The following is a 24,417-nucleotide window of genomic DNA, read 5'->3' as shown; positions in this document are numbered from 1 at the left end:
TCAGTGGCACGCTGGACTGTGTGTACATTCCATGTGATGTGGGTGATGGAGCATCATGTAGGTCACACCTAGTTCATCGGAAGACCTTCACTAAATGATAGGCATGTTAATATATCATGTAAAAAGAAAACGGCAGCAGACATAACCTCTGCTCAGGGTGAAGCTCCCTGGGAACTTCCCGTCACATAATTTTGAAGCTCTGAAAACCTTGAAGCTCAACTTCTAAACCCTCATTGACAAGAAGTCCTTGAAGAGCTCAGACAGAAATGGGAATGTTACATAAACGTCTAAATCTACTTGGCCAACTCTGTTTGCTCATGAAGATCATGCGATAATGATCGAAAAGCCTTAGATTTGTCCAAAGGCATTAAAGACATGAAAAATAATTAAGGCTTTGAATTTTAGTTGCAGCCAAGAACAATTTTAAATGAAACAGAACCAACATTGAGTAATGTAAAAGAGGGTTTAAAGTGGGGATTTTAACATGTGATGAGAATAAAATGTCATAAGGAGTTTCACTCTTCTGTAATCTTTTCATTTTAAGTCTGGATCTCGGACAATGTTTGAGGTTAAAATAACAGACGTTGAGGGTGAAACTTATTGTGCCATAAAACATATCCAGTGAGCATGTCATTTATAAGTTATTCAGTCCATTAGTGGGTATATATCTAAAATAAGTGAAAATAGAAAATGTTTTAAACAATTTATTAACTACAATGTGTGTCCCAAAAGCCTTTATGCACAACACAGTGTGTATTTCCTAATGCTTCCAATGTCGACGTGTTTTCAACTTTCCCTTCCAGTCCTCTGTGGCCTATGTAGTATGTAGCCTAAATTGGCTAATGGATATCTGCCAGATCTTAAAATCAGTTGTAAAATGAACAGGAATCTGGAGTGAGGGTAATACGCCTGCTAATATGTCTCCTAATCCTCGTTAAAAGTGTGGTTGTGATTAAGCGTATTATTGCCAAGTCGTTTCATGGATTATATCACATTATTACAGCCCACATTTTCAGATGGATTCCCAGAAGGCACTACTGTATTAAGAGCATGTATCATGGAGGGGGCTGTGAGCACTGCCTGTAGGCTTTCATGATGGAGTGTCGTGCTGAAACAGGCTTTGTAAAGAGGCATCCACAAAAATATCAGCCTGTATCCCTGACAAAGTGTTCTGGGGTTGACGGGTTCTGTAAAATGTTGGTTTAGAAAATTGACCATGTGAAACCCACAAGGCTGACAGTGACATGTTGTAGCCGAGGATGAAAATCAGCCCATTTTATATACTGCAAGAGAACACTTGAACAAGGAGAGGAAGCCATGGAAATTAACAATTTTGTGGCTGAGCTATTAGTGGCTTTTTGGCTGGCAATGCTAAAGATGGATAGCTTATCTGACTTTAATAGCTGGCACAGCAGCATTAGTGCTGAGCTGGAGCGAGGAGAGGAACAATACGGCACATTAGAGGAGCAGCCAGCTCACGCCAGAAACTGCTCCAGACTTCTAATTAGCATTCATTAACAGTAGGGGAAAGAGCGATTATGGTCTTTAAGTAGTGCATTAGCTAATGTTGCTTTTTCTCACGTCAGCAGATTTAAATGGGAGGAGTGTGCTGCCACATCAGAGCTGCTGACTGAGAGGTTTTGGTTGATGTTTGTGATGACCTTAAAACACACTGCTGCTGTTTGTTTACACTAGTTATTACTGCTAACAAGGCCACAGGCTCAGTCGCACATGTCTGTTTGCTACTATCACAGCTGTCGCAGAAGCTTACTGTAACTCAATGGGTGACAGCCATTACACTGTTTACATGTTGTTATGTTGCTACAGAGTAGCAAGACAGATAGCAGACCTTCTCACTCTCCGCTCAGTTAGTCAATAACTATGTAATTATCTGAACTTTCATGAACATTATAGTCTGTTTCACACTGCTTTCCAAATTTAAAAAAATAAATGTTTCTTTGTTAGTCAGTTTATTTATTGCAATGTTTGCAAAACAGAAATAAAAATAAGCTAATATTATAATTTTCTGGAGCAGTAATTGTTTTTCTCCCTGTTTCCTATTTTGTTGATTTATTTTGAAGACCCACAGTGGTTTAGAGTATGAAAATTGAGAAAATGGTTATGATAGGCAGGAATAATCAACACATAGCATGTGGATCAATAACAGAATATTGTTTGCCCACTTCTTTATTCTTGTCATTTTAATGAGATTGGCAGATGCAGATGCTCATTTGTGTTTGTTTTCCAGACTCTCCTGAAGATTAAAACCATCCTAGTGGATGAATCTTGAGCAAGCAGAAGGTGCTGTGTTAGCTGATGGGTTCATCGTTTCCTCTTATTTTATAATTATAAATGAGGCAAAACTCAAACATAATTCAGCTGCCCAATAATTAAAGCTTTATTCAGTCACGAATATGCTTTATGCCACTGTGTGATTTATGCAGAGATATCAGAGTTATTGGCCTTTAGTTCTGACTTTGCTTTCCAGTTTATTCATCCACATCCAATTTGATTAAATAGATGATATAACGTAGTACTTGTGCATTCTGATGGAGACAATATCATAATTGGGCCTGCTGATATTGGCAGCTGTTTGACCTTGTATAAACTGAATTTATTTTTTTGAACTCCAAGAGTGAAACCATCTGAAGTGTTTAGCTGTTCATGTAAGACTGTCGGCCAGTTGAGGCTCGACTGCACAGGGCAGCCTCGGCCTAAAGAGTGAGAAGTGAGCTCTGACGTCTAGCAATAACATCCACATAAAAGACAGGCGATAAAAGAAATGTCACTCTTGTCAAAAACCGGAAGCCACTGAGACAACCGTAAGGAGGAGTTTGCGCTCTTCCTTTTTTCTTATTATCTTTATTATTATTACTTCAGCGGGCGGTCAAGGTTCACCCAACAGAGCACACTTAACCGTGTATCCTGTCACACACGCACACACACACACACACACACACGCACACACACACACACACACACAACTCTCTGTGTCTGTCTCTCTAACACCAGTCCTGCTCTGTGTGCTCTGCTAATATTGACTCTCCTGACTAACACTGCCTCTATTGAGTCAAACACAGAACTGTTTGACTAGAATTAGAACATCATTGAGATAACAGCCGTGGACCTGTCCAGGCTGGAGCTGTGGTGCTAATGTAAAGCAGAGCAGGAAAACCGCAGCTGATGGTTGTCGACGAGTGAGCTTGAAGGCGCAGAGGTGGAGCTCGCAATCTTGTCCCCTACACAAATGTTTTCTCACTCTGGGACTTTTTATCACCGATGCACAACTTGTGAAATGTCTTCTTGTGAATTCACACACGGCATTCTTGGCCCCCAGTGTGGGTGAACCTGTGTTTATGTGCGTGTGGTTTTTAGTTTCTGTCATTAGGCTTGTTCAGTTCTCCAGGTTGTAAAACTGGCTCGTCACCGGGGGCCATTGTGTTTTTTTGTGCCGCCGTGTTGAAAAAACAAAGTGCTGTCAAACTTGTTGGCAGCCGGCATTAAAAAAAGGTTGCTCTGTGTGTGCAAAAACACGTTTTTTAATCTCAACGCAGGTATTATTCTTATCTCGGGTTACACATTGCAGCTATAATCTTAACAGCTCTACCTAGCTATAAAACACACACTCTCACACACATACACACACAAGGAACACAGATAAGCAAACCTACTCCACTACTCACCACTCTCAGGCCTACTCACCTTTGAAGCTCTTTATCTATCACATTCACATTTCAAAGTTTTAGGCTGTGCAGAAATCATTCCCTATTTACTTCATAATACATTATATTTACAATCTGCCAAAAGCAGTTTCTAACTGGCGACCATCCATTTTCCATCTGAAATTACAGATTGTCATGGCAACTTTTATCAAGTGTGGGTAGCCAGCTTATTAAGATAACATTAGCTCCATGAGTTGGATAGAAAAGCTGTCTTTGGCAAACTTTTTTTTTTTTTTTATTACTAGAATCCTCTTAAATATGTTAAAAAAAATTAAATAAATTAAAGCCACAAACTACTGCAATTAATTAATTCTGTGCTCCTTGGCCATGAAAGTAGGCATAATGGTAAAAGTAGCTAGCTGGCCACAAATGCTAATGTTTGCAGCTAACAATAACGTTGAATAAAAATGTTTGTGTTCTTGTAAATCATCAGTAACTGTTTTAAAGCGATTGCGACCTGGGTTTAGGGGCAGGATGTGTTTGCCAACCACATAAAAGGGGAAGTGCTGAATAAAAGGCTCTTGCAGATGGCGGTGCAGCAATCTTTTCTGCTTATGTGGTTTCATTTCATCCCTCATGGTATTTTGAATTGCCCCGGGTTATGTATTCACTCAGTCATATAAGCTAAATGAACCATCCATAATGTAAATGAGAAAATGTGAGAGAGAGGGACAACGATGCAAATGCTGTGGTGCCCCTGGTGTTGGGGAGGGAAGAGAAAGAGAAACGTCAGCATTTTACCACATTTCACTTTCAAATGAGCCACAGCTGACTGGAGAGTCACACCTCCACATGGCAAATAGTGCAATTACTTCACAAGAGATGCAACCATATATAAATCAAAGAAGTCAAAAGCATCACAAATGTGGTTTATTCTGTTATTCATATGAAAGGGCTTCTCACCCATGGATTTGCATGTAGAGAGATGATTCAACAGTCCCTGCTCTGTCGTTCACAGAGTTGCTGACTCTCTCTGGCAGGAGTTATGTGCTTTTGTGATTATTGTGGTTGAACCTCCACCCCCACTTCTTCTATACCCACTTAGCAGGCAAAGTCCCAAATGTGCTGTTTTCCATTTAGGAGACGGAAAGCACTTTTGTTAATAGTTAATAGCTTCCCAGGGACACAGGTCGTGTTTTGAGAGCAAAATAATCACTGTTGGAAATTCTTGTCTGCCTGTTCAAGTCACCCCACAAGGTATCCACAGAACAACACTGCACTGCAACTGTCTGCACTCCAGCTCATTTCATTCAGTAATTACCCGGCATATTTGCACTTGGCACTATGAAACATGATGCAAGTTATTTTGTGTCCTGTAAGAGAAATGTTTTCTGGCATTTTACTGCCTCCGAAGTGTTCCAGCCAATTTGATATTAGATAAATATTTGAGCTGGCATGCAATGAAGCGTAGGTCAGATGAGCAAAAAGCACTGGCACTATGGATTCATTTAGCAGCTCAAAGGGGAGGGGAAAAAAGACAAGGGAGAGGCCTAGTCTGTTCTCCATTAGAGTCCACTCAGTTCCTCTATAAACAGCGAGGATGCTAGCCAAACAAGCTTATTCAAGGGGGTTCTGTGCGGACCGTGTTAGCTCAGCAAATCCGGCTCCACAAACATGCTTCAAAGAAAACCTGCTATCTCCGCAGAGCCTTTGATGTGGGTATTGATCATGCAGCAGCCGCTGTGAGAAAGAGGGATGCAGTGGAGGTTCTGGCTCAGATAGAATAGATAATAGCAAAAACATGCAATCCCATCACGCCGCACTGTGTCTCAGTTATGACAGTTGCACAACCATTTTCTGGCTCTGCGGTGAATGTGATTAGGGGTAAAAAGACAAGGGAAGAGCAAATCGGATCATTTGTCCCAAGGACAGGTCACAGCGCATTATGTTTACCACAGTGGAGGAGCAGAATTAAAAAAAGTCAAAACAATGAGTTGACAGAGCAGAGCACCCCCCCCCCCCCCCCCCCCCCGCCCCCTTCCAGGTGGCTGTAAACAGTCTGAAGTTTGTGCACACAATTCTAAAATCACAAACCCATTCTCACCTCTTTAGGTCACCTTTTTCACAGGAGGAAAACGTGTATGACAAAAACACGTTTAAAAAAAACAATCTGTTACTGTCGCACTACAGTGGCAAGGAAAGCAAAGCAAACAAAAACAAAGGCAACACTTGCAGGTCGTGCTGCTATGCGCGTATGCTATAGAAAGACAAACAGTGTGTTCTTATTAGCATTGGTAAAACAACCACCCACGGCCCTGCACCGGTCTCACACTGAGACCATTAGTCACAATGATTTCTCTGCCAGCTGTCCTTGTGTTTGCTTGAGCTAGCATCGCAAGCAGGTTTAAGCCTCATTTCAATTCTCACAGCAGTTTATTAGGCATGCGCTGGATCACTGCTATCCAAAATGGCAGGTGCAGATGTGTTCCTCAACTTTCAAATGCAAAAATCTGAACGGCAATTAATCAATGGGATAAACACGCCTTGAAAAATAGCGTGTTCTGTGAATTATATGAACCCACAGTCATCCAGTGTTTTTTTCTTTTACGCTTTGTGGAACAACTGTCCCATTCACCTTGTCAACAGCAGCCACAGCCGGCACTCTAATCTTATTTGTGCATGTAGATGCTGTAATCTCAGCCTTTATACTACATACATGGCCCTGTGTGATCAAAGTTGCTGCTTAATCAGGATGAATGAACTTTGCAACTCATGCCATATCTAATGAATTGAATAAGAGCTCCTTAATGTGCCCATGCGTGATTGCCTGCTATTTACAAAGTGCAACGTGAAAGGTATAGTGGATAAGAGCAGCAGTGTGGCGGAATACTTTTAAGATAAACAAATTATGTGTGTGTTCAAAGAGGTTTTTGAGTTTGTTTTGTCGGGACCTGACAGAGCTCTATGCAGAAAAAATCATGTGGTGCTATTTCACCCTCCTCCAAATGCCACCTATGATTGTTCACAGATAAGCTGGTTACAGTGTGAGAAATTTGCATGAAAGCTTGGCAGGACAAGGGTTTGAAACAGAAACAGTTCTCCCTCTCTCTCTGTGGCAAACACACTCACAGATATCAGTTAATAGCAGGTTAATGAGAGGTGTGGGTTTCTTTTTTACACTTCTTTTATTCTTTGTGCTTGTGGCGCTGAAGCTAGAAGATTTTTATGTGATGTGAGAAAAGTTGAGTCAATTCTCCACCACATCCAAATACCATTTAGTCGTCGTACATCATCCTGCATTGTGCCATTGTCAGTGTACAATCGCTTCTGGCATCTCCTCTCTTTTCATTTCATCAGCAAACTGCTCGGAGCGCTGCTTAAATAATCGGCCAACTGCACGCAAAGCCTGGTTACTCCGCTGTGTTAACTAGATGAGATCAACCGCTTGTAAAAAAGAAAAATCTGTCCATTGCGGTTACAATGATAGTGAGTCAACGGAAATCAGTCATGGCATACTGTCACCACAGTGAGGACATAGCCAGCTACAATTGCAGCCAAGCCACACTACAGTATTGGGCAAGGAGAGAATACCCTCAACTGACAGCTGCAAGCACTTAGTCGGCTGCCAAGAACAAAGAAAGGGGAGAAAATACACTATTCAGCCTAATTTGGCTATAGAGCCCCTGCAAAACAATGGCTTCCAATATTTTCAGGGAGACATCAGTCATGCTATGAATTGCGTTTGTCAGAGGTCAACCCTCTCAGTGAAACCACAAGAACGGGCAAGGAGCACAAATAAATTGAATGAAAAGACGTGGCCATAAAATGGACAGTGACAGACCAAACATCTGTTAGAGTCATCTATGGAAGAAAAAAAGCCACCAACTGCATAAAGTAAAAGCAGCTAAGTGGCATATTGGACTAAAAAGCTGAGCAGGAGGGAGGGGGAAACTCAGTTGAGCTGAGGTGTTCTGAACCGCTAACCGCCCTGCACTTAAGGGTCAGAGTAATTCTCATCCAATGTGCTTCTAAACAGCTGAAAAACCAAACTTCACCTCCGGGAGCCTCTCTGGGAGTTTGTGACTCCTTGACCCATCTGTTCGTTGCAGCCGTATAGCCTACCAGCAGAAAAGAGATCAGGGAGCATTTAGCTTTTTATTAACACTGAACACGCTGCCTCATGCCTCCACTGTGCCTTTTTAGTATGCATTAAGGGAGAGGAGCGTGAGGTGAGCACGCACTGAAGAGGAGCCCAGCACAAAGAAAAGAGAGAAGAAAACCAGATGAGTCCCAAGAGGCTGGGAGATGGGCTGAATGACAATTGACTAGCTGTCAACACTCATCTGCATTTGCATTTCTTTCTGGGCTGACACATTTAGCTGGCAGGCAGCCACGGCCTTGACATATGAAGACGTAGTGTAGGGACCCTGCTCACAGCTTTGATTCGGAAAAGCCTTGTCCCATGCAGTATTTACTTGTGTTCCCACTAATTGACTTTCATTGTCAGGGATTGTTATCCTCCCCACTGAAAATGAAGGCAGAGAACTTTGCAATGGATTCGGGTTTAAGGGAAGGCTGTGTGGCTGTGATTGAGGTACTTGCCTCGACATGCCCTTCAAATCATCAACCATTCAGTTGTTATGATACAGCTTTGGAAGCAACTGAAACGGCCACCATGCCTCGGATGCCCTGTGCAGCTAAGTATAGAGTGCTACTGGATACGGTTACACTTTCATCACACCTATTTAAACTCCTGCCCACTTTTCACAGCCTGATCCAGTACAGAGTGTTAATCATGTAAGCAGAAAAAGGTCATGAACCTGCTGCTCAAGTCAAATTTACCAAGACAAAATAGCTGCTTTAAAGGTGCTATAATCAATGTTTTATATTAACAGTGGATCAGATGACCAACAGAAGTGTCCCTAGTGGCGAGGAACCCACAGCTCTACATCTTTAAAGGGCTATTTGTTTGGATTTTAGGGTCCATAACTTCACTGTTTCGGTTCACTCTCACTGCACTTATTGCTTGTTTGTTGCAGGCCGAATATCTAATAAGTAACCACACAGTTCCTGCCAGGCACCAATCAGCAGGCAGAAAGAGTTAACAACTAACTGATGTGAAGTAGAACATTTGGCAACTAAATATAGAGATTTTTAGATATTTCCCGCTGGAGTTATCAGGAATATTGGACTAACATTCAAGAGCTGGACACAAACATGAATTCTAATGTGGTCAGTGTCGCTGGAAGTGTGACCAGGCGATTGCTTGACGAATAGTTTGACTAATACACTTAGAAGTAAATGCTATATTCCTGTTGCTTGTACTATGACCGAAAAATTTGTTATTGCAAGATATACAAAAAAAGATAAACTTCTCATATAATATGTATGTTATCAAGGGAGGATAACATAGTGTTAATCATAAAGTATTTGAAGAAATTATTATATATCCAGTAAAATAATGTAAAGTGCAACTTAAATGTCTTGAATGAATGGCTTTCATCAGCATCATAGATTGGTGTGAAAATGATTTTATCCTGCGGGTGCCAAAAAGTAGCTAAAGACCTCTTTATCAAAGCCATTCAGGCAAAGAGTCAAGAAAACATTTCAATTAGACTTGCTCTTTTAAAATCTGAGATGGTCTAATTGACTGTGTATATTCAAGTGGAACATAAAAATTCCATGCAGCTAGTTTGATAACATTGATAAGCATAATGCGTAATAATTAGCTCAGAAATGCCGAATGTTATATTCTAACCATGCAGTTGGGTGAATGGTTTTGTCTTTGACTTGGGTTTATGCTTATTGCAGGCCTTGAGTGCAGTTTTCATTTATTTTCCTCAAGTGTCTCTTGGAAAGTAGTAATGCTGATCAGGGGCTCAACAGGAGTTTCATAATAACATCTTTTATAATGCTCACACACCACTTGGTTGTGGAGGGCATGCAGTGAGAAGAGGGAGGATAATAGTGTGGTGCAGCACATCAAACAGAGGGGTTGGTCAGAAAGCAAAGCACTTGATATCTCATACGAGGGAATTTAATGGCCAATGGTTGCTCCTGGCTCTTGACCCTCTCCAAGAGGCTCCATGTTAGTCACTCTTCAGCGCTTTCCAATTGAAACCCAGCCAGACTGGTAGTAGATGAGATTTCAACTGTCTACTCAAAGCCGGGATGATTATAGGCCTACCATTAGACTGGTGACGCTCAGCTGATAGGAGAGAGTGAAACTGGACACTGACTTTCTGTTGATTTTTAGCTGCAGTTTTATGGTTCTCACCTTTCTGTCCGCTCAGTGGTTTGAAATGCATCAACATTTGTGATTCAATCAATAGTTCACAGTGTACTTCGCCTCTTTATCAGAGCCCAAAGCAGCAGAAACAAAGTGATGTAAAGTAACTACTGTAAGCACATTTACTCCAGTACTGTACAGTATATAAGAACTCTGTTACATTTCAACTCTAGCAGCCTACATTTCCATGGGGGGAATATTGTTTAAATAGTTTTTCCCCCCACTATATTTATTTGACCAATGCAGTTATGACTTACTTAGATCACTTTTACATACAAATGATTAAATCTGCATATCAATTTCATGAATTGTCATGAATTAAACTATAAGGAAAAGCTTGTAGGCTATGAGCATCACGCAATTGAAGCCCAGGACATAGTTTTTATTTAAATCCACTTGAAGGCAGCCGACCACACTAATTCAATATGGATTTATATACAAGGTGTCTTGTTTAACATAATGAATATCTAATCAAGCATGAGCACAGGAAAGCAATTTCTGCAAAGTAATTGAAAGCAGACTTTGTTTATATGGCTGACATTATTGCTACTCTTGGCACAGGATCGCCCAGAGCTCTTACTCAACATTAAAATGCACTAGCTTAATTATTTAAATAGACTGTAGCTCCTGCTTATTAGCCCATTGACAGTTCTGCTTACTAATGATTATCATTATTAAATCGGTTTTAGAGCAGAACAACTTGCCCCTTGCAACTGTAAATATGCTACAATTGAAACTCAAAATATGTGCTTCTATTCACAGAAATGCAGTTGTAACATGTGTGTGCAGAATGAGGAATGCCTTGTCTTCCTGCAGTGCAACTGAAGCCCCTTTGTTACACAAGTATAATGTAATGCTGTCCTGTGCTGCCATCTAGTGTTCAGAAATGATCCTGATAGTTGCTTATGGCAGTATTAATTAGTACATTTTGCATTGTATTCTTCCATATACACACACACAGTGGTGCTGCAAAGGAATTTTATTCTTGAGGACAGTGAAGTGTGTTTCATCATTGGCATATACAAAATGTTTTTATATAAAATAAACTCAAAGAGAACTGGATAATTCAAACTTATTGAAGCTCACAATAACAAAACTGACTGAAAAGGTAGGTAATAAAGAAGAAACTGTTACACACAATTGTGCAAACTGGTTCTTTTCAGCAGCAGGGCCACAGTAACTTCATGTTTACCACCATCCTTATCTGAAACAAACACTTATTTTCTATTGGTTCAAATACAACATATACAATATTTTAGAAAATAGCTTTGGTGACCCGTGTATATACACTTTTGCATTTATAAAAAGCATGGAAAAAGTTTAAATAGCATAACTAGAGCTAAATATATAAAAAAGTTCAGACTATTGCACAACAGCCAGGTGAGGACCGAGGGAAGTGATCACTGCAGCAGCTGCTTTTAGGGTTTCCTGCGCCTGGAAACAAGAACATAGTCAATCAGAAACTGTGTACTGCTGAGGAAATGCTATTCCCAGATGTGATATATAAAGATGATAGCTTACTTATTGATCAAATTGTGCTCATAGCTGGGACCCATGCTCGATCCAGCCCTATTCTCCGTGGCCACAGAGCACTGCGGAAAAGAGATATGTTTGGTAAATTACATTTATCTGAAACATGATGAAAATAAAACACCAGGGCATAAACAAAGCATACAACAAAAAGCATCAGCTTTCTTAGAATAAAACAACGTGACCTGGGGTGGATTATGCACAGTTGTTGGTTATTAATATTTTAAATTGTTAGTAGTTTGATGTGTTTGAATTGGAATCTTAGGGTTTAGGATTGTTTATCAGACAAAATATGCAATTGGATGACATCATTTTGTAGACCAATCAGTTGATTAATGGAGAAAATTATAAATAGATAAATCAGTAATGTAAATAGTTATTGGTAATTTGGATTTATAACAAATGTTACCCGATAACAGTTTTAATTTAAACAAGAAATTAGATCCATCTGCTTTCTAAACGGAGACACATGCAGTGGTAGTACATGGGAGACTAATCAGTATTATTGCCCTACCCTTGTCTCCACATCAGTCCAAGCTCCATCTGATCCATCTCCATTGGTGGGTTTGCCTTCGGAAGATTTTCTCTTCCGGCTTCAGACAAATGTCAAATTGACAAAGAAAATGTTAAAAACATTGTTATAACATGCATCTAACATATGGCTGTAGTACAAGTTCTTTAAGGCTGCTACCGTGGGACTGAGGTGAGCTGCTGTCTCAGTGTCTCGATGTCTGTGAACTGGACAGACTGTCCTCCTCCTCTGGTTTTAATCACCTCACCCTGAAAAATGGAGGACAAGAAATAAGGTTAAAAAAAAATGTTTTAACTGGCAGTTCAACCAAAGTGAGAATTATGATTCATGTGTCAGATTAATAGTATTACCCTCAAACATAGTAAGTGAACAAGAGAAGCACATGGTAATATGGTCAACAACAGAAAAGTGTGTCCACTTCTTGAATGCTTTAAGTTTAGTTATATCAATGCAAGATATAAGCAAACGTACCATGAACGGCACAGAAATGCTTTAAAATTACCCAGAGACGACTGTCTGAGAGGTTTAACCTGCCAATTGCTCACTTTAGATATTTACCCAACTAGGAATCGATTCTTATTTATACATTTCAGGAAATGTATTAAGAATCCTGCTGCAGTTCGCATTACCTTAATGAGTTTGGTCTGTATCTCGCCATCAGAGGCGACCTCCTGGTGTGTCAACATGTATCTGTCACACTTGGACAGGGCCTTCTCACTGGGTGTAGACACCTGGATGGAATTGTGTATGACGGGCTGTAAAACCGTACCCAAGTCCAGGTTGGAGGAGGGCTTGTGGTCCACCCACTTCTCCCCGCCAGCAGAGCGGGAGCGGCGGTGCAGCGGGCGCACCGGTGTGGTCGTCTACAGGGCCGTGGAGGAAAAACATGCATAAAACCAGAGCAAATGACTACATCAAATCCTGAAAAACATATGTCATGAACCTGCTACATGGCCAAGATACATTCTGTTGTAGAAATCCAAAATTGGGGAAAACTGTAAAAACTTGTTAGAGAGAAAAAAAACAAAAAAAAACACGTGAGAGCCTAATCAGACACTAGTTCAGTGGTACAAGGCACAGGTAATATCCCTATTTGTTTAAAATCTCACGGCACACCACTGGGAACCACCGTTTACACAATTGAACCTCATTCTGCTTCCTGTAGCTAACTCACTGACCCTGTAGCTTCTCTCAATTATATCTAGATCAAGTGTAGGGGAGCTGGCCTCTTGTTCCTCTCTATTCCAACACACAGCTCTCCTCCTGTGGCGGCTGGCTGAGGGGCATGCAGGGGACTGGGTTCTGGAAGGCGTAATAGGGGATTGATGCCTGCTGTCCTGCAGTGCCCGATGCTCCCATACATTGACACAGTTAGCCACAGACAAAGTGCTACTGGTGCTGGGGACGGGGCAGTCGGGCCTGGGGTTCATCTCAACCTCCTCAACTCTAGTAGCACTGACGGGCCCTGGAACTGGACTGACTTGGGGAGAATCAACAGAGCTCTGGCATGGAGTGGAGTGGAAAGACTGCACAACAACATGCACGGTTAGTACAAAGACATCACATAATGAAAAGTTAGTGTAGCAGTTGTCAAGACTGAAAGAGTGGTTTTAAAAGCTTCAGCAGTTAGGTGATAAGTCAGTTGGTAGATCGCCAAACAATAAAATGAGTTACTTTGAGAAAAAAAGCCACATATTTGATGGCTGTATCTTTTAAGGTGGAAGCATTAGTTGCTTTTCCTTTTTTAAATGACATGAAGTTGAGGAAGTTTGTGCCGTTACGATCAGCCGATAAAATTATTTCGCAACTTTTATAATGGTCAGTCATTTGCTGGTGCCAGCTTCTATACTTTGAGGAATCAAACTGTGGATATGTTAATCCAGGGCAGGGCAGGTGCTCTAAATGTGAATGCTTGACAACATACGGGGAGAGGTGAAGGTGAGGCTGATCTCTTTGCTGGGAGGCGTTCCTCTCTGGAGGGCCTCTGAGGCGTAGGTTGAAGATCAGGCTGTGACTGGTGATGAGGCTGCGTCTGACGCGGCGAAGGCTCGGGGCGACTTGAAACCTTGCTGTCCGTCACGATGGCCTTGAGCTGCTTCAGCTTCTCGTCTTTCACCCAGAGCTTGTTTTGCATCTCCAGCTGCTTGGCATTAACGCGTCGGTCCTGCACAGAGTCATAACGTTTAAGTACAACACTACAGACTATATAAACATGATCAGTGGGGACAAGCTGGGACATGTTAAATTTGCGGTAAACAGGCTGCCTAATTTACCAACATCTGAGTTACAAGAGAAGTAACTCACACATTCTTTCTCCCATTTCATCTGGGTGTCTGTGACCACGCCTTGCATGCGCTGCTCCATGCGTCTCTTCTCGGACAGCTCCCTATGCAGCCTCTGCTCTCTGGTTTCCAGTTCATGCTTGAGGGAACGCTTGTCATCCTCATAGATTTTAGTGGTTTTCTGCAGGATGTCAATCTGGAATAGAAATCACAGGGGAAATTTAGGAAACTAGGAGGCATATTTACAGACCAGCAAACTCTGGCAGGGATGAGAAAGGTTTCCCCTCTCACCTTGTGTTCTTGCATTTTGGTTTTCTTCTCCAAGCGTTCGATCTCTGCCTTGTTGTTCTGGATGATTTTGTCCTTCTCTACTAGTTTGCCATTTTGTTCGTGCATAAAATGGTCATTGTTCATTAGATTGTTGTCCAGTTCCCGAAGGGCATTCTTCATGGTGTCGGCTAAAATATCATTAAAGAAGACAACGTGTGAGCCATGAAAAGGGATCCAACTTTTGGTGTGACCTCAGCTCTCAAAGCAAATATGTGAGGGAGCTAGACCGTGAGCAGGCACCTGTTTGGTTGTATTCATCGATCATCATCTGCCTGATCCTGTTTCTGTTCTGCAGCGCTTCAATCAGCCTGGGCAGGGTGATTTCATCAAAGGGGTCAGTCAACTCACAGGAGGGTAGAGGTGGGAGGCTCTGCAGCGAGCTTATAGGATAGGGCAGATCTAAAAAACAGAGAATTGATAAGTGTACAAAATATATGAAATGCGTACAAATACATGATTGGGCCAAATATGAAGGGGTCGGGGAGGTGTCACAGCTCAGACGCTGTGGGGAGCACGCTGCCAACAGGCACGCCGCAGCCCCCTGTCCTGTAACGGGGATGCTATAACTTACCCTGGTCTGTTCGTCCACCACGTTCCTCCAGCCTGCGAGACAGTTCGTCTTTAAAGGCCGCGTTTCTATGGCGGCGGCCCGGGGTGAAGCCACAGATGGGCCTGTCCACCGGCCGAGCCACCTCCACCTCCTGAGTCATCTCTGCAAAGCGCATCACCAGCTGCACAAACAGAACGTGTGCCGTGTGTCAGAAAAAGTCACCTCTGTGTTCTAAGCAAAGTACAGGAGGAAGTTAGAGTGCTGGAACTTACCAGAGTTTCCTCGTAGTCGTCGGCCTTGGGATTGACACAGACCACCATTCTGACTTTTCCCTCTCCGTCAAAGTAGTTCTTGAACAGGTGGGTTACTTTAGAGTCTCTGTAGGGGACCATCTACAAGAGAAAACACACATTACCTACATGCTTCATCAGTAACTAGAATCACAGTTCAGTTGTAGTGATTCTTACCCTGTTTGTGCCACACATCTGGTTCTCTCTGAGTATCTCAATGCATGTCCGCAGATTCAGCAAAGACTGATTAATGTTACCTGTAAAAGGTAAGAATGTTGTTTAAACTCACACAAACTTCAGCTACAAATAAGAAATTTGGAATGTTTTGTCATTTGGGCAACAAACCTGCTTCACGTACGCGGGTGCCTTCTGCCCCAGTACGACCAGTGCGCTCACTTCCTGCCAAGTCTACCAGGCACAGCTGACTGACAGTCACTGTGTTTTTATCCTGACAAACAAGATCAGAGAATACTTTATGAAAACGGTTGCTTTAATCCATCCAAATCAGTGGTTGACACTAACGGTTGCCCGCTTGCCCGGGGCAACTGATAATAATGTTTGGGCAAGTTGAGATTGCTTTTTGGTTGCCCGAACGGGCAAGTGGATTTTAGAGGGTTTGTCTGTAGTCTAGGCTATGTATTCATGTGTTTTACTGTCTGCAAAACTTTTTTTTTCCTGCTAACTCACACACAATAGATCGGCTATATTCGCAATTGAGCAGCTGCGCGCGGCAGCCAGCAGCATCACGGTCGCTCTTTCGCACTCGATCTCTCACACACACACACACACACACACTACACACACACACACACACACACCAGCCTATGTGCGCACAGTTTCGCTGTCTACGTTCCGAAAGCCAGGCTCTATCCTACGGACCTGGTTCCGCTATATTCAAAACCCAGAAATCAATAATGTTTGAGCTTATCAATACCGCTATGGAGTCCAGTAGGTCACATTATATAATTTTAAATATCGAGGTCATCTTCATCTAATTAGGCCTACTTCAGCGTATTATTCCATCACTGGACCGCATCATGGCCTGTAAAAGTGTTCTACCTTCAACTGTCTTGAAGAAACTCCTTCAACCCGCTCCGTCTCCCAAAAAAAAAAAACTCTTGTCTGCTGAGCCGCTGCCGCCCATGCTGCAGACGGGCTCGTCTCATCATTCATTCAATGCAGCGGTGATCAACAAACGAGAGACTGTGTAGCAAGTCCCGCAGTTAAAAAATCGGATAGTTTTTAAATCCATATTAAAATCTGCAGGATAAGACCTAGTTAGCTAAAAAAAATCGCTAACGTTTCAAATGTGATGTGTTCAGGTCGGCTCAGTAAAATGATTATCAGGCAAAGGTCAATAAAATGACATCATGATGTGTTCAAATGTAACATCAAGAAAATAAGACATTTTAGTTTTTCGCGAGAAGCTTGAATAATAGCCTACAGTTTGGGTAAAACACTTGTTTTCCCAGCAATATAAACTAAATAGTAGGCCTAAATATGGAATTCTGACATGCTTAAAGTCCTATCCTTAGCTCTTCTAATCTTATAAGCAATTAAAGCAATAATACCAGTTCTCTTTAAACAAAATAATAGAAAAGTATCGATAAAGATTTGGATTGTGGAGTCTTTATAATGGTATCAATATGAATAGAAATGAATGATCCCCCTCCCTACTTACAGTGTAACTGGGCAATAGCTTTAACATGGTGGACTTTAATAATTTTATGGCACACGGTCACTTTTTGGCACAATGTGACCGTTTTAAATAAGTAAAAATTTTCTGAGGAAGCTAACATTCAGCTTGACTCTGAGCTAGACTGAGTTTTCTGAGCCCCTGGGCCAGGTGCCTGGTAAAAAGAGGCCCTTTCACGATGCTGCAGCAGGACCAAGCGCTTGGTGTAGTGTGATGTCATCAGCAATAACCTCAAATGGAAAATAAACGCAGACCACATCTACAATAAAGCCCAGCAAAGACTTTTTCATCTCCGTCAGCTGAAGAAGTTCAGGGTAAGGTCCCATCTTCTGCTCCGCTTCTACACAGCCATCGTAGAAAGCATCCTCACCTTCTCCATTACAGTCTGGTTCGGCAGTCTAAACTCACTCTCCCGGAAGAAACTTCAACGCATCATCAACAGAGCATCCAAAATTATTGGCACACCCCTACCATCCCTTGATTCACTATACCACAAACGGACACTACGCAGAGCACAGAAAATCATCTCCGACCCCACTCACCCTGCACACTATGCCTTCCAGCTACTGCCCTCTGGGAGGCGTTACAGGAACATTGCCTTACGAACAACCCGGTTCAAAAACAGTTTCATCCCAACTGCAATAAACTTTCTGAACTCTGAGGATTAAGCATGGCCCTTATGTATTGTGTAGTGTGTATGTCTGTATGTACATCTGTGTTATATGTTTTGTAAGTTGGAACCTGTACCAAGCTGTACTGATAACAAATTCCACCAGCCTGGCTGTGTGGTCATTAAAATAATCAATCAATCAATCAATCAATGTCATGATATATAGGCTTATATGAATTGTTGTTGGTTTTATGTGGTCAGGATGAGACTAGTAAGCAGTGTTTGCATTTAAGAGATACGGTTCGCTAAAATGTATAATTTAATTAGCCTATACTGTATATATCATTGTTTAACAGTTTTTTTTTGTTTGTTTTTTGGGCAAGTGAACACAACATTCGGGCAAGTAAAACATTACCTGTACTTGCCCTATGGGCAAGTGCATTTGAAACCTTAGTGTCAACCCCTGCAAATACAAGTTATGGAGCTTCAACTAACCTGCAGGATGGTGTCGCCGTCCGCATCGAGAGGAGCCTGAGCCAGTTTAATGATGAACACGCTGTGGGAGCGACTGGACTCTCGGTTTAGGCAAGTGTTTGCAACCTTCCTCTTCTTCTGACCTGGAACAACAGCAGCATAGGAAACTTTTCAGCTATTTCTATTCACAGGCCACATGCCATTTCAATCACTCTAAACCACCTTATGTACAAAACATATCACATAGCTCTTACAAGACCTGCTCAGAGAGAAGATTTACGGGGTCATTTACTGGTCAGAGCCGACCCGGAGGCCAGCAATACCAGGTCAGTCACATCTATAATCATCAGTGCAGTTTCCCCATCCCAACCCTCTTTGATTTCTAAATGTAGAGCTTACCTCTCCAGAACACTTGAAATGCCTCCTCAGGAGATTTGACCTCGACCTCCATACAACCAGCCACGTACATGTTGTGGTTCTGATCCTCTCTGAGGATTCTAGACTGAGGTGGTCTACGTCGAGAAAATGTAAAAGGGTTAGCAACAGAAGACGTGGAGCTGCATTTTCATGCAACAGATGTAGTAACTAGGTATCAAACATTTGGAGGATCAAACAGCATGAATCATGAAGCGCCATACAAAGCAACAGACAAAAGGTATATGGACATTCAGGGGATTTGCCATGACAAAGACGACAAGCAGCAGCAGGGAAATGTAATGATTTTTTTTGGGGACTAAAGCACCCGTCCACACTGGAGACATTATGTGGTGTAACCTCAAGTCCGCAGCTCTGTCAAACAACTGTTGGGTAGGCTTGACCTCACTCTTTCCTGCATACTGATAGAATTTTCCTGCATATTGATAGAATTTTAGAGAAAGGTACTTTCCTTGAGTTATTCTTTGATCAGACCATTTCAAAAACACAATAAATCTGCTATTGCTCAAGCAAATCGTCACAACGGACATGCTTAAAGTAAAGGATATTAAAAAAAAGATAAGGCATCAAGAGGGACCACATTAGAAAAAAGATAAACTTAAATTAAACTATTGGCTGCTATAAGTACTGAAATTGTATTGGCAGTGGCCCTAAAAAAAACAATGGCAATAGTTAATTCTTAGTCGTTATGATGACTCTTGGTTTTAGATTTTCTATAAAATCATTAAGTAAGAAAATGTCTCCAGGGTTGACGAGGTTATAAACTAGACTACACATCTGAGCGTAAGTGGGAAAGTTGATCTTAAACCAGGCTACTATTCTGATGTCTGATGTACGAGTATTCACTGGTCACATACATGAACTCAGTGTTCTGGCGCACAGGTGTGCCTCCACCATTCCACCTAGTAAAAAGAAAAGAGTCATTTTGTCCTCCAGCTACACTGACATAAAATAAAATCACCTCTAAAATCTACTATGATTTTGATATGAAATGTGAATATCTGACTATCAACAGTTGAAACATGCCTTTAACTGAACATTTATTCATATCAGTCATCATTTTCAATTTACATCTCCTGAACCTACTTTGGCTTGATTGCATCATCCTGAGTTTCCTCCAGGAGATCGTAGATGTAGTTGTTGTAGATTTCTATGTAGGAGACGAAGATGCTGAAGCAGCTATCCTCATCCACACCCTCTGTTTTATAAGCTTCCTCTGGCTTAATCATGTCGGCAATTTCAGGGTCAAGCTTTTGTCTGAAATCAAAGAAGTGACTCAAATGTTATAATACAGTTACACTGCAGCACATCACTGGTTTTTCACAGGACTCGGATTTACCTGGAGGATGGCGTTTTAGGAACTGGTTTAGGAGTGGACAAGTTATTATCCCGTCTTTGGCGCTCCAACAAAGCATCCACTTCACTCTGGACCTCCATACCATTTTTGTCATCCGTTTTGAAAACCTGAAGAAAAATGACATAAAAATAGGTTTCATTCATTAGTATTAAATGATGTGGGTACAAGCAATGATCAACTTCTTGGAATGTCTGCTCTCTTACATATCGTTTGGCCTGGTACGGTCCGATACTGTTGAAGATCATGTCCAGTGAGCGAGGCAGAAGTCCACCCTGTCCTGGAGAGCCGGTCATGGTGAACGTCTTTCCGCTACCCGTGACCCCGTATGTAAAGAGCAAACCTGCAGTAACAAGAAAGAAGAAAATCAATTATTTAACTCTTGGTTCTGGAGCACATAAGAACGCAGTGGGATATAATGAAGGTTATGATTAAGGCTACATTTTTTTTTTAAATTAAAATTGACTTCTTTCTGCAGTGGGTCGGTGATCTTACCATTTTTCCCGTGGACAAGGTCGTCGACGAGAGGTTTGGCCACGTTATCAAACAGCTCAATCTGAGATATTGAGACTCCAAGCACTTTCTTGAAGGAGTACTGGGTCTGAGAAGCAAATTTGAATATTTAGGGTATAACATTAAATGACAAGGCTGGCGCTACCAATTTCTTCATGATTGTCAACAAACCAAATAACCAACACTGAAGAAAAAATATTATTTTGTATGTAAATACTTGGGGCTACTCCAGCCTCTCTTTGGCAATCCAAACCAAGTATCTATCCATTGTTTCTTAGTATAGATTTTATCAATAAAAATAAATAAATTTTGTTTCACAGAATATCACCATCTGTAGTGGACATGATCATTGTGTCAATGATCACAAATAGTCCAGGCATTATATGACCTGACCTTAAAAAAATTGCAACAGAAACCATTCCAACTGTTTTTGACTCATGAATATGTAATAAATGACATACTAAAAGTCTTAAGGAATCCATGTGGTGGAAAGTAATGTTTTAAACCTGCAGTGTGTAGAATTTTGGGTTTTATTTCCTAGCAGATTTTGTAGAAAGTAATTATAATATCCATAAGTACATTTAATTTAGTGCATAATAGCTGAAAAAAATGTTTTTAATTATAATTCTTTCCCTTAGAAAGGGTCTCATATATGTCCATATTTCTGCATATCTTGGACCAAGGCCTAGTGCCGCCATCTTGAAAGTGTCATGGTTGGAATGTCATCAGGTGCATTGTTTAGAAATTAGAATTGTTCTTGTCCTTGAAGGCCACTGTAGCTTCTGTTATTATTCGAAAGTGGTGGGGTTACCCAGGGAGTGTTGCATTCTAGAACTTTGTAGAACTTTCTTGATGATGTCATATTACACACTGCACCTTTAAGGGTTCTCTTAACCACACCTTTTATGCCAATTTTCAGCTTCCTAAAGTACTGTTTTATGTTAGAGGGGATATGTGCCAAATTGTTAACCTTTTCAGAAAAGCATGAAACTTGGTGCAATTATACAGTTTGGGGCTCTGAACAGTTTCAGATATTTAGCCATTGCAAAATGTAATCATGGTTGCCGTGGCAACCATTTTACTTTCCGCCATCGCCTAATTATGCATTTTTCCTCATAACTCCTGAACCAAACATAATAACACATAACTAGTGATGTCTACCCCTATGTTTTCATGGTCAGGGATTACAATACCACATACAACATCAGAAACAGTGAAGGTCAGTAGTTAAACCTGCAGTGTGTAGAATTTGGGGTTTTATTTCCTAGCAGATTTTGTAGAAAGTAACTATAATATCCATAAGTACATTTAATTTAGTGCATAACAGCTGACATTTTTTTTTTTATTATTTTTTTTTTCCCTTAGAAAGGGTCTCATATATGTCCATATTTCTGCATTTTTTTTTTTTTGGTAAAATGTTTTAATTCTTTTATTTAAATGTTGTATTTTTATCCATGTTTTAAATTTGTTCCTTTTTTTTTGTATTTGTATTCTTTATTTGATTTTAACCCTGTGAAGCACCTTGAGTGGCCCTGTGCCTGAAATGTGCTCTATAAATAAAATTGCCTTGCCTTGCCTTGCATACTTTGGACCAAGGCCTAGTGCCACCATCTTGAAAGTGTCATAGTTGGAATGTCATCAGGTGCATTGTTTAAAATTTAGAATTGTTCTTGTCCTTGAAGGCCACTGTAGCTTCTGTTATTATTCGAAAGGGGTGGGATTACCCAGGGAGTGTTGCATTCTAGAACTTTGTAGAACTTTCTTGATGATGTCATATTACACACTGCACCTTTAAGGGTGAATCCAATGTTTTTCCGAAAATGAAAGCCCAATATTCGAAAATGTCGCTGTGACTTTATAATTTGGGCCTATGTTGCATAAACATTGTGTAGCAGTTTATGAGTTTTAATTTTGTTCTCCAACAAAGACATAGGCTTAAATGTTTGTAAAAAAACTACAAAAAACTCACAATTTCCAATTGTGGCCCGTGTTAATTTTATTTATTTATTTATACATAGGCCTACATTCCTTTCTGATATCTACACAAATAGTTCAGTGATGTCCAAATCAACCGACAACTTCTCACAAAACTGCCTGTACTAAAATAGAGAGGCTGTTTCCCTCACGTACAAGAATAAATAAAAAGGAGGACACAAAAACTACTCTGGGTTAACTAAATATATCACCTCTTTGTTCTCTCCATTGCGGTTTGTTTTGAAGCCTTCAGGGGCGTGCAGCTGGATGGTGGAGCTGCTGATCACCTCAATACAGCACTCCTCATCTCCCTCACCCAGAGGTCGTACCCGGCAGTACACCTGAGGAAAAACATAAATAGTACAGAATACATTTGAGCAACATTTCATAGTGAATGGCTGAAAAAGTCTTGCTTACTGATGAAGCTAACAATTAAGAGGGTCACCCCTCAATTTCTCTTTCGAGGTTAAATACAGGAAAATGAAAATTAATCTTTATTAGAGATTTAAGGCAATAAAAAGAGGATGTGTGTGAGGAAATGATACAGGAGAGAGATAGAGAATGATACCAATGTATCAAACCTGCAGCGAAATATGGTGGGAATTTTGAAGACTGGGTGGTGCCTAAAGGCAAGTTCGAATTTGGCTTTTTTAAGGCCACTCAGAATGAAATTGAAGACCAATTTTACAATAACCAAATTTAAAGAAACAAACATCATTTACTTTGGGCTATGGAAAATGTTGCTCAAATGTTAAATGTAAACATGACTTTAATTGAACAGTTTCGCATGATGCCATACAGATCGGTGGTATCAAAGAGGCAATTGTAAATATTTTTAATGTTAACTTTTATTTTGACTTTTTAAACAGCAAAATACTTGAAAGATCCAATAAGACATTATACCGAATGAAGGCCTTATCAAACAGTCGAATTCAATTAAGACTTTTTGTTTTAAAGATTCGCAGGAACCCAGTAGTGGTCTCGTTCTTTAATGTAACAATATAGCTTAATGTACTCCTCTTAGTCATAACTATACATTTGGGAGGGATCAATTATACTAGGAACAACCTTCACAAAAGCACATCGTGCGTAAAAGTAATAAATGCTATGTTTGTTTTCTGTGTGTAGAACAGATCAGTGACACTCACCCCAACCGGGTCTTTCTGGTTGCTGGAGGGCTTTTTTGGAGGCCTGCGGGGGGTTTTAGCTTTCCTAGAGATATACAATTTTACATTTCATTTCATTAGCACAGTAGCTACATAGTTAGCTTTCGATTACTGTTAGCGATGATGCGAAAACAAAGCCACTAGCTAGACGGCTAATCAACATTTCTGCTAAACTAGTCATTAAACTGTAACACGACTTTTAGCACTAACATTGTACTTAGACGTAATGTTAAAACACTATTAAGCATAAGGGTTTACTTACGCTTGTCTAATCATTGTAAGCTGCTGCTTGTTGTATTTTTTCCTCTTTACCGTTCCTCTTCCTACAAGTTTGAACTTTCCCTCCTCCTCAAATCAGAGGACTTTGTTCAAATACAGCCGGCAGCAGCCAATGAGGTTTCACAACCAGCAAGCACGTGTTTCCTCCGTCACTTCCGATACTTTTTTTGGAAACTACAAACTATGAAACCATGCAAAATGCATCAGTCAACACATAAATCTGTTATCAGGGTTATTACCAGCTAACAACAGGGCGAATTAAAATAGCCCTAAGAAACCATGCAAACAAAAATAAACAGCAACGAGGAGAACTGGAACTTTCACAATAAGAGTTTTGTTGGAAGTGTTTCAAAAAATAAAAGACTGTAGGCTATCAAAAATGAAGTAGAGGTGTATTTCCGTCTGTATGGTTGTAATATTGCATTGAGTGATTTATAAATCCCATTGGGAA

The 24,417-nt window shown here is 40.8% G+C and overlaps 1 protein-coding gene across 2 annotated transcripts; it reads right to left on the bottom strand.

Moving 5' to 3' along the window:
* Positions 1-10,945: 10,945 nt before the first annotated feature.
* On the bottom strand, positions 10,946-24,018 carry kif23 (kinesin family member 23). Of its 2 annotated transcripts, XM_080028109.1 has the most exons (23): positions 23,950-24,018; positions 23,670-23,733; positions 22,734-22,862; positions 20,530-20,635; positions 20,241-20,377; positions 20,020-20,144; positions 19,767-19,937; positions 19,538-19,582; positions 18,645-18,757; positions 18,267-18,388; positions 15,811-15,913; positions 15,643-15,722; positions 15,448-15,567; positions 15,197-15,356; positions 14,866-15,024; positions 14,587-14,753; positions 14,318-14,491; positions 13,938-14,177; positions 12,643-12,876; positions 12,173-12,261; positions 11,996-12,074; positions 11,473-11,543; positions 10,946-11,385 (listed from the first exon to the last, which is right to left on the bottom strand). In XM_080028109.1, the coding sequence occupies exons 1-23, from the start codon at positions 23,961-23,963 to the stop codon at positions 11,370-11,372; spliced, it is 2,718 nt and encodes a 905-aa protein (XP_079884235.1). In that variant the 5' UTR covers positions 23,964-24,018; the 3' UTR covers positions 10,946-11,369. The 2 variants fall into 2 exon arrangements, with proteins under 2 accessions (XP_079884235.1, XP_079884236.1); XM_080028110.1 differs by lacking the exon at positions 19,538-19,582.
* Between the last annotated feature and the right edge of the window lie 399 nt (positions 24,019-24,417).

This window comes from Ammodytes marinus (genome assembly GCF_949987685.1).
Source record: "Ammodytes marinus genome assembly, chromosome: 5".
Taxonomy (NCBI): Eukaryota; Metazoa; Chordata; class Actinopteri; order Uranoscopiformes; family Ammodytidae; genus Ammodytes; species Ammodytes marinus.
Note: the sequence above shows the minus strand (reverse complement) of the source record. Positions and strands in the feature narration are given on the sequence as shown.

Coding starts and splice junctions, on each gene's coding strand:
- kif23 (XM_080028109.1), bottom strand. Junction 20,145..20,240: donor CGTACCAGGCCAAACGATAT/GTAAGAGAGCAG, acceptor ATTTTTCTTCAG/GTTTTCAAAACGGATGACAA. Junction 15,025..15,196: donor TGGTGGACGAACAGACCAGG/GTAAGTTATAGC, acceptor TCTGTTTTTTAG/ATCTGCCCTATCCTATAAGC.